Source organism: Chenopodium quinoa, unplaced genomic scaffold, assembly GCF_001683475.1.
Source record: "Chenopodium quinoa cultivar QQ74 unplaced genomic scaffold, ASM168347v1, whole genome shotgun sequence".
Lineage (NCBI taxonomy): Eukaryota > Viridiplantae > Streptophyta > Magnoliopsida > Caryophyllales > Amaranthaceae > Chenopodium > Chenopodium quinoa.
The window spans coordinates 1,779,388-1,789,198 of record NW_018743977.1 but is presented as its reverse complement, the minus strand read 5'-3'; the positions used below and the strand labels follow the sequence as shown (position 1 = coordinate 1,789,198).

Genomic DNA, 9,811 nt, shown 5'->3' with positions numbered 1-9,811 from the left:
TTTCAACTCTCCCATGAGTTAGAGGTGTAATGTTAATTCGAACAACTTAATCTATGCTTGTGTAAGATGTGCAATTTCAGATATCAAATGCGGAACAATATCTAATTCGAAAACTTTGGATACCTAGATTTTCGAATCGATTGAAATTTCGGAAAGTACGATTTGTATCTAAACCAAAAACCTGGAATTTTTTCGAATACTTGATCCGAAATCTAAAAACCGGGTCGAATATTTGAATTTTCATATTAGATAATTTTGTTTAGTGTCTTAACGGTTAAAAAAAAAAAAGGTGAATAATTCATGTACATTCTGTGATAAAAAGTTTGATCCATTCTTTGCATGTTCTTAGTCAAGTACGTTTGTTGGACAAACAATAAATTGCCCTTAGGAGTAGGGTACAAATTATTATTATCAAGTGGATGTTGAATAGTATGTAGTACACAACAAATTTACAAAGTCATGTCAACTGATCTTTAATAACATAGGACATCAATATGACTTTTCAAACGACTTGCCTATTGACTCTATTCAATCTAAGACATTTTGCATCACTCATTTGTATTCATCTGTATTCAATTCATCATTCAGATATCTAGTGCAAAGAAGAAGAGAAAACACTGTTTCAATCTCATGTATCTAATGATTTGATCCCGAATTTTGAGTTAGTAACAATGATCCTTGTAGTTGTTCTGATATTAGCTGTACATACCTTAGCTCAAAATGAAACACAGTTTATCTACAATGGTTTCCAAGGATCCATCAATAAACTTCATGTTGATGGGATCGCGACTATCCTCCCAAATGGTCTTCTCCGAATGACTAACTACTCGTTCCACAAAACTTCCCATGCTTTCTACCCGCGTCCTGTGACCTTCAAACCATTCCGGCCATGGAATTATTTTCGTTATTCCATCTGAGTACATAGGACTCTTTAATCCTTCCACTAATGGCAATTCTTCTAATCATATAGGAGCAGTAGAGTTAGATACTGTCCAAAATGCTTATTTTAACGACATTGATGGCAATCATGTTGGGATTGATGTCAATAGCCTCGAATCTGTTGATGCTGCTTCAGCAGCATACTACTATGATAAGGAAAAGGTGAACAAAACTTTACTACTTACTAGTGGCAAACCAATGCAAGTATGGATTGAATACGACGAGGTTGAGATGTTATTGAGTGTAACACTATCTCCATTAAGTTATCCAAAGCCTAGCAAGTGTTTACTTTCAAAGCACCTCAATCTTTCTAGCATACTCCTTCATTCCATGTATGTCGGCTTCAGTTCTGCTACTGGCCTTACGGCAAATTGTCATTACATATTAGGGTGGAGCTGGAATCAAAATGGGAAAGCGCAAGATTTAAACCTTTCCAAGCTTCCATCACTACCAAAAATCAAACATCAGATTAAAAAAAAAAAACCAGCATATTATTTTTGTAGTTCTACTTATTGTACTTTTGATATTTTTAGTAATGATTGTTGCGGTTGTTTGGTTTATTTGGAGAAAAAAGTTTGAAGAATTGCTTGAACCTTGGGAAAAGGAATACGCCCCTCATAGATATTCATACAAGGAACTTTATGTAGCAACAAAAGGTTGTAAAAACTCCGAGCTTCTTGGAGTTGGCGGTTTTGGGAAGGTCTACAAGGGTGTATTACCTGCAATAAATCGCCAAGTTGCTGTAAAACGAGTCTCCCATGATTCGAGACAAGGGATGAAAGAATTTGTTGCGGAGATCTCTAGTTTGAGAAGGCTAAGGCATAGGAACTTGGTACAGCTCCTAGGCTACTGCAGAAGAAAGGGGGAGCTTCTTTTGGTCTATGAGTATATGCCAAACGGAAGCCTAGACAAGTTCCTCCTTGACAAGGATGGTAAATCAAATTTATGTGGTCCTCGAGATTCAACATCATTAAAGGGGTGGCCTCTGCCCTTTTATACCTTCATGAGGAGTGGGAACAAGTTGTCCTGCACCGAGATGTGAAGGCAAGTAATGTCCTGTTAGATGCTGAGATGAACACGAGGTTGGGTGACTTTGGTCTGGCTAGACTCTGTGATCACAACAATGATCCTCGAACCACTCATGTGATAGGAACCATTGGATACATTGCACCTGAAGTCAGTAGAACGCAAAAACCTGCCACCAGTTCTGATGTGTTTGCTTTCGGAATGTTTCTACTTGACGTCGGTTGTGGGAGGAGGCCAACAGACAAGCAGTCTGATAATGATGCAGAAGACTTTTTCCTCAGTGATTGGGCTTATGATTGTTGGAAAAGGGGGAACATTCTTATGGCAAGTGATCCTACATTGGAAGGTAATTATCAAGAAAAAGAGATGGAGCTTATATTAAAGTTAGGCCTTCTCTGTTTGCATCCTAAGGCAGCAGAAAGGCCTACAATGAGGCATGCTGTTATGTTTCTTGATGGAAGTGCAACTTTGCCTGACATACCATCTGAATACGACACTGAAAGCGGAGTTTACTTTGGGGAGGTTTGGGGAAATTCAGGTTCATATCCATCATCATCTGGAACTGTCTCTCTCGGGCTCATGTCTAGCTCAAATTCAGTCCTTCAACATGGCCGTTGAATCATGTATTTCTAGTGTACTAGCTGTTAGAGTACTAGTTCAGATATTTAGCTGTTGATAAATTGGCATTAGTTCTTGCAATATTGTTATGTTAATAACTATAACATGCAATGTTAGTTCTTGCAATATTGTTATGTAACTCTAACATGCAATGTAAGTTTGTTGGATCATGTTTTATTATGTGCTATTCTTCAGAAGTTGAAACCTGCATTCAATAGCCTTCTAAGCAAATCTAACTTGCAATGTAAGCCTTTCTTGTGCTCTAATCTGAAAACATATAAGATCACTTGCTCAAGGGCCTTCATAGGAAAAAAGTTGTTAAAATACCTAGGCACACTAGAACCTCCAATTATCATGGGTTCATTATTTACAATTTTACAAATCTCATATCAGTTTCCTTCCAAAATCATCAACTTCAAAAACAGCAATTTTTTTGAAATAGAACAAACTACAAGGGAATTGAAACAATAAACAATTATTCTTTCAAAAAGGTGTTCCTTTTAGTACCGAAATATATACCCATATTCCGTTTTGAGGTGTTTTTATTTGATTACCTATTTTTACTTTATACTTCGTATAATTTTGGGTAAGCTGACTTAACTTCCCACACTCTCGATTTGATTTACCCTTTTTTTAACCCCACTCACCTTTTTATCCTCTCTCCATCTTACTTAATATTTTTTCTCAAACCTACTCACCTTTTTACAAACAAGAGTCAACAGTAAGTGAGTACATGAAAAGAAAACAAATGGAGTACATCATTAGTTCATTGTTGTAACTTAAGAGGCATCAAATACAATAAAAAATAAATTAAGCACTTGATTAAGTACCAGTACATATAATGATAGAATTTCTCCAGCACAACTCAATTCCAATGATTATTACTAATTTACTATGCACTAAAAAAAATTACGAAAAATAAATCTTAGAGTTGAATCTAACAAGACTCCTTATAAACTTACATAGTTACATATATATATATATATATATATATATATATATATATATATATATATATATATATATATATTCTCAAACGCCAAATCACAAAATGAAATCCAAATAACAAATCTAAATAGTTTCCAAATTCAAAACGTGTCAAATAAAAAGAAATCGAGGAGGTATATATTCGCCTAATTACAAAACCACCCTTAAATCTCCAAATTAGTTTACCTTCTTCCCCTCCTCCACAGTTCACCCTGCGCCAAGTGAAGCCACCCTCTGTTTTCTATCCACCGCCCCACCAACCGCCGCCGATAAAAATTGCCGCCTTCAAATTCACCCCTTTCCTTTGTTCTGTCACATTTGCAGCAAGGGTTTATGAATTTAAGGGGAATGATTTCAAATTTAAATCCTGAATAAACCCTAATAAGTTTTCAATAATTTGGATTTTTGCGAGTAATGCCCATCATTGGTTTCGCCTTAAAGCTGCTCAATTCCAGATTATTTTTTATTCCAAGTAAGTTGGTGTATTACTCTTTGCGTTCTTCTTGTTTCATTTCTGATATTCCAGCTCAAAATGTATCAGAATTTGAGGATGAAATTGATAGTGATATTGAACCTGTTATTATCAAAGAAATATTTGATTCGGCCCCGAGAATGGGTTCTTACCAATTGGGTGATTCCACCTTTTATCTTCTTATTGAAAATTATGCAAATTCAGGTAACTTTAGATCATTGGAGAATATATTTGATAGAATGAAACGCGAACGCCGGGTTTTTAGGGAAAGGGATTTCATTATAGTGTTTAAGGCTTATGGGAAATCAAATTTGCCTGAAAAAGCCATGGAATTGTTTGAAAGAATGGTAAATGAATTCGATTGTAAGCCGACGGTCCGATCATTTAACTCTGTTCTAACTGTTGTTATTGGAGTAGGTTTGTATGAAAAGGCCTTGAACTTTCATGATAGTGTTGTTGGAAGTATGAATGTTGTCCCAAATGTGTTAACTTATAATTTGGTTATCAAAGCTTTGTGCAAGATGGGAAAGGTTGATAAGGCTGTAGAATTGTTTAGAGAAATTCCTACTCAACAATGTGTTCCCGATGCTTTTACTTATAACACATTGATGGATGGGTTGTGCAAGATGGATAGAATTGACGAAGCAGTTTCGTTGTTGGATGAGATGCAGGTAGAGGGGTGTTATCCCATTCCAATGACATATAATGTACTGATCAATGGACTTTGCAAGAAGGGTAATATGCTTCGAGCTGCTAAACTTGTTGAGAACATGCTCTTAAAAGGTTGTAATCCTAATGTGGTGACTTACAACACCCTTATTCATGGGCTTTGTTCGGTAGGAAAATTGGATAAAGCAATGAGTCTCTTAAATCACATGGTATCAAACAAGTGTCTGCCTAGTGATATCACTTATGGAACTCTTGTTAATGGTCTTGTTAAGCAAGGAAGAGCTGTTGATGGAACTGAATTATTGCTTTCTATGGAAGAGAGGGGATTCAGAGCTAATGTGTATGTTTATTCCTCTCTTCTCAGTGGGTTGTTTAAGGAAGGAAAGCCAGAAGAAGCAATGAGACTTTGGAAGGATGTGATAGGGAAAGGAATTAGTCCAAATATTGTCCTTTATAGTGTCTTGATTGATGGTTTGTGCCGTGTTGGAAGACCTAATGATGCTAAAGAAGTTTTATCTGAGATGATCCATAAGGGCCTTAAACCTAATCCTTTTACGTATAGCTCCTTGATCAAAGGGTTTTTTAAGACAGGTAACAGCCGAGAGGCACTTCTTGTCTGGAAAGAAATGGAAGATAATGATTGTTTTCATAATGTGGTTTGTTATAGTGTGCTTATCAATGGTTTGTGTGAGGAAGGGAAACTTACAGAGGCTATGGCATTTTGGAGACATATGTTGGGTAGAGGGTTGAAGCCCGACACTGTTGCTTATAGCTCATTGATTCATGGCTTCTGCAAGGCTGGCTTGGTTGATCAGGGGTTGAAGGTTTTTAATGAGATGCTTTTTCAAGGCATAGATTGTCGGCCAGATGTAGTAACTTACAATATACTGTTTAATGGTTTATGCAACAGCAATCAAATATATCTGGCCATTGATCTTCTGAATGGTATGTTGGATCAAGGTTGTGATCCCGATCTATACACCTGTGACATTTTTTTGAGGGCTTTGAGAGACAAGATGAACCCACCACAAGATGGGAAAGAGTTCCTTGATGTGCTTGTCTTACGATTATGCCAACGACAGAGAGGTTTAGCTGCTTCCAATATACTGCAATTGATGTTGCAGAAATATTTGTCACCTGAAGCTTCTACCTGGAAAGGAGTTCTTTTGCTCTGTTGCAAATATAAGAAGACTATAGCAACTTTGGACAAGTGTAGGATTAACTTATTCCACTGACTGCAATGGTGAGACTTAGATTTGATTTCTACCATAATTACTTTTGTTTCAGGGGCTTCTTTAAGTCTATAATTTGCTCTAGATATCTATGCTTTTGCTTGGCTTCAAAAAAAAAAAAAAAAAAAGGTCAATTCTTATTCAAAATATTTGCCACCTTCTTTAAGGATCCAATAACATCTATGCTCTACGTCCTTAGCAAAATAATTTTTTGCTTTAGAAATGCTCATGCTGGTGTTGGCCTAACATAAAGGCATTGCCATTGATTCATTGTGTATTAGTCCCGCAGAGGCTGTGAGATTTCTGAATGTAGACAATTCTATCTCCATGTGACTAGTTGCAACTTACTTTTCTTTAAAGAATCTGCTAAATATGCTGCATCATGCTTTTCATTAGTTTCTCAGGTTATGGATTATTGTGAACTCTAGTTCAGAGAATATGATTTGATGTGCTTAGTAGTATCTTTGTCACTAGCTAGCCATCATTTGTAGGCTTCAGTCATGACATGTGTTAACAGACTTTGTAAAATATTTGTATCGATCACATTATTAAAGTGAGTTTACCTTGGTATTTAGTGTTTCTGAAGCAATTTTGCAGTTGTCAAAGCATTATTGTTTAAAACATCTTTTTCTTGGGATTGTTGGGTTAATTTTCTGGTGGTCTGGTGGAAGTCTATTCCTATAGGATTAGCTTCTTCTCAACATTTTGGGGACAGGATGATGTGAGGTTTGGTTTAGGGGTGAGTTTAGACTTTAGAGGTCACAGAGTTGCTGTCAATTAGATTTCGGGAATATGGTGGGGATAAGTAGATGTTGTGGCTCATCGCTTTTATGATAAGTAGAGGTGTTCAAGAAGTGCAGCAGTTCAATTTTTTCAAACACCTTTTGATGTAATCTCCCACCATACAAACACAATCTGAATGTTTTGGCAATTAGGTTTTAGATCATAGATGAGTTAGCTTGGATGTTGTTCTTTTGCGTTTTGCCTATCGTTTGTTAATCTACTCTTTTTTTTTTTTTTTTTTTTTTTTAATTAGCTAATCAAAGTGCTTCCCGAACTTTTTAAAATTTGATCTTATTGTCTTCTTCTGGGCTGATGAATGTAACTTTTTTTGACAACATGCTCATGCCACGCCAAGTTTCTCTCTAACATGTAACTTCAGAAGAAGCCTCTCCAAATTCTAATACAAAAGGTCTGTGCTGTACGATTCTGATCTTGCTTTGATGTTGTGTTTTGTAGGTTCTCGTAGCTGATCGATTAATTAAAATGTCCATCAGCTGAATTTTGGACAGATTATTTGAATCAGTTCAGAGGAAATACGGACATTTTCATGTACATGTTGCTTCAGGTTCATCTGGAAACACAGATTATTAGTGGCTGCTCATTAGACGGTTACCGCATCACTGATGTAATCATATGACTGAGATATTTAGGCCTCAATGATCATTGATCTAGAGGTATTATATGGATTCTTTCCCCTTCTTAATCAAGTATAAGATCCTGAATTTACTTGATCTACAAGAGGCTTCCATCAATTTGTAATATTAACCATTTTTCTGGCGATAAATTATGCTGCCAGCAGCTGCTCACTTTCATTTCTCATGCCAACTGTATTTATGTGCTCACTTACTTAATAGATCAATTACACTGGTTTTTTGCAAATGTTATTTATACCAAACAGAGTATACTTATCCCAAGTCCCATGAATATTGTATTATTGACCACCTTTACCTATTGGCTCTTTATTTCCAGTTTCATTGGAAGGCTAGAGGTGCTCTCATTTTTCAGGCTGATTTTCAACCTTTGGTGAGTGTCTGTGTACTTTTATTATACACAACTATGCAATCATTCTAGGCATTCTGCAGAAATAACAATGACAAGAAATTTCCAGCTGAATGGTTGGTGTCAGATCTTGAGTATTATTCTGTCAATAGAGCCTTAGGTTACTATAGAAAACATACTGTTCATTGTATTTTAAATGATGAAATTGGCAACCCTGAACTTCAATCTGCGCTATATTTCATTTCTGGTGATAACTTGCAAGTTGCAATTATTGCTGTTATTCTAGATAGATTTCAAGATGCAGATTTTCCCGACCTTAGAATCTGCAAATTATTGCATATGGAGGACTGAGGAGTGAGGACATGTTGTGAAGGTCTGAAAACTTAACATGATAGAGAATCTTGTTGCAGAAAGACTTGTTCTTTATTGCATTTATATATATGATACTTGATGTTAATTTTTTCCATGTTACTTAATACAGAAATCTAGCCTTCCATCTAGTTGGAACAACCTGTGTTACTGTTGATGCGTGTTTATCCCTGCTTCACAGGTAAGGTTGTGCCAAATATTTCTGATTTCTAAAGGCTGATGAATGGTTTAACTTCTATGGATTCCATGTTATGGTATGTGTTTACTAAGCAATTCCTTTACCTGAAGTGTTGGTGCTCAAGTCAAGTGGTAAAATATTATGTAGCCGAGTGACTGCAAGTGTATTTTGCTATTAAATTCAAACTTTTGGTTCTATTTTTCTTTTGACCAATCACCAACAAATCCTTCAAATTATTCCCTGTTTATACCCATGACTTCGAGAATAATGTTTAATAAAACTGCAACGCATTCATAAACCAGAGCTTACGTCTGTTGCTATGTGCACCAGAAACGTGGTGGTGTATATTTGGTCCTCTATATTCAGTTGGTATTTTCATTAATTCCCTTGTCGTAACACGGAAGAAATTACACACCTAGATTATTTCTGAGCCCCAATATTCACCTGTCATTAATTCCCTTGTGCCAAAAAGATTTATTTGGCACAACAGGGGAAACAATGGATAGATTTTTTCTTGCTTTCTCTTCCTATTTTTTCTTTGGATTGTTGAAGTGGGGCTCTTGACTTTTTGTTCTACAGGTGGCAGATAATTCGGAACTGAACTGTTAGTTCTTCAGTGGCCTGTACGAAGTCAACGCAGAGCTGCTCAAAATAATTCCATGGAAACATAATGTAAGTTGTGTAGAATAGTTTCTGTTCAACATGGTCTGGCTGCATATGATCAACATTACAGGACATGTTGAGAAAGTTTACCCTTCTGATGCTATTGTATACAAGTATATACTTGCATGGAAGCTGAATTTCACGGATACAGCCAGGCATCGCATTCATCTGCAAATGAAAATGGTTAGTGTAAAGCTGTAAACATTGAAGCCATAGTGAATTGGCGTAACTTGTGTTGAAGTTGCAACGGAGACGCAATATCTGGATCGGAACAAAAAGGGTTTTTTATAGTATTTATTCTCATGAGTTTCACTTGTGATGCATTTGTAAAATCATTTTATACTCTTCGTAAAGGTTTTATTTCATTTTTTGGAAGATCTTACATTTCAGATTAGAAGAAAATTGAACATGAATAACCCTCAATTTGGGAGACTATCTTGTATCTTCTCAAAGGCTTGTCAACGGCAACATTTATAGCAAGTCTAGGGTTTTTGTTTTTTTTCCAGTTAATGTTATTCCTGCTTAAGTTTTTGCTGCTTTGTGGCTCGTTTAATTTTAGATTTTTTTATTTTTGTGGTTAATTATACAAAGTATGTTGTTAATGACAAGACATAATTAATCAGTTTACAAAGAAAATATAAATGAGCAAAATTTGAAGTAAATGTTCAAAAGAACATCCTTTTTTTTTTTTGAAAGGCTCAAAAGAACATCCTTGATGCACTTAAAGCCAGATAATATAGGTTTTGTGAAGAGACTACTAAAAAGGTAATTCAGTTAGATGCGGTCATACCGGTGATTTATCCCTATGCCTACAAAAGAAAATAGATAGATCACCAAACAAACAAGTGATATGGTGAAAATTCTACAATGTTATTC

At 35.8% G+C, this 9,811-nt stretch overlaps 1 protein-coding gene and 1 pseudogene across 3 annotated transcripts; both read left to right on the top strand.

The window, feature by feature from the left end:
* Nucleotides 1-375: 375 nt before the first annotated feature.
* LOC110689864 lies at nucleotides 376-2,786 on the top strand (annotated as a pseudogene).
* Nucleotides 2,787-3,620: 834 nt separating this feature from the next.
* On the top strand, nucleotides 3,621-9,474 carry LOC110689731 (pentatricopeptide repeat-containing protein At4g20090-like). Of its 3 annotated transcripts, none has more exons than XM_021866515.1 (4): nucleotides 3,621-5,954; nucleotides 7,183-7,400; nucleotides 7,696-7,749; nucleotides 8,852-9,474. In XM_021866515.1, the coding sequence occupies exon 1, from the start codon at nucleotides 3,985-3,987 to the stop codon at nucleotides 5,944-5,946; it is 1,962 nt and encodes a 653-aa protein (XP_021722207.1). In that variant the 5' UTR covers nucleotides 3,621-3,984; the 3' UTR covers nucleotides 5,947-5,954; nucleotides 7,183-7,400; nucleotides 7,696-7,749; nucleotides 8,852-9,474. The 3 variants fall into 3 exon arrangements, with proteins under 3 accessions (XP_021722207.1, XP_021722206.1, XP_021722205.1); XM_021866514.1 differs by having other exon boundaries at nucleotides 7,696-8,275; XM_021866513.1 differs by having other exon boundaries at nucleotides 7,696-8,348.
* The last annotated feature ends 337 nt before the right edge of the window (nucleotides 9,475-9,811 follow it).

Bases quoted from the DNA above. Each gene is read 5' to 3' on its own strand.
- LOC110689731 (XM_021866515.1), top strand. From the start codon at position 3,985: ATGCCCATCATTGGTTTCGCCTTAAAGCTGCTCAATTCCAGATTATTT.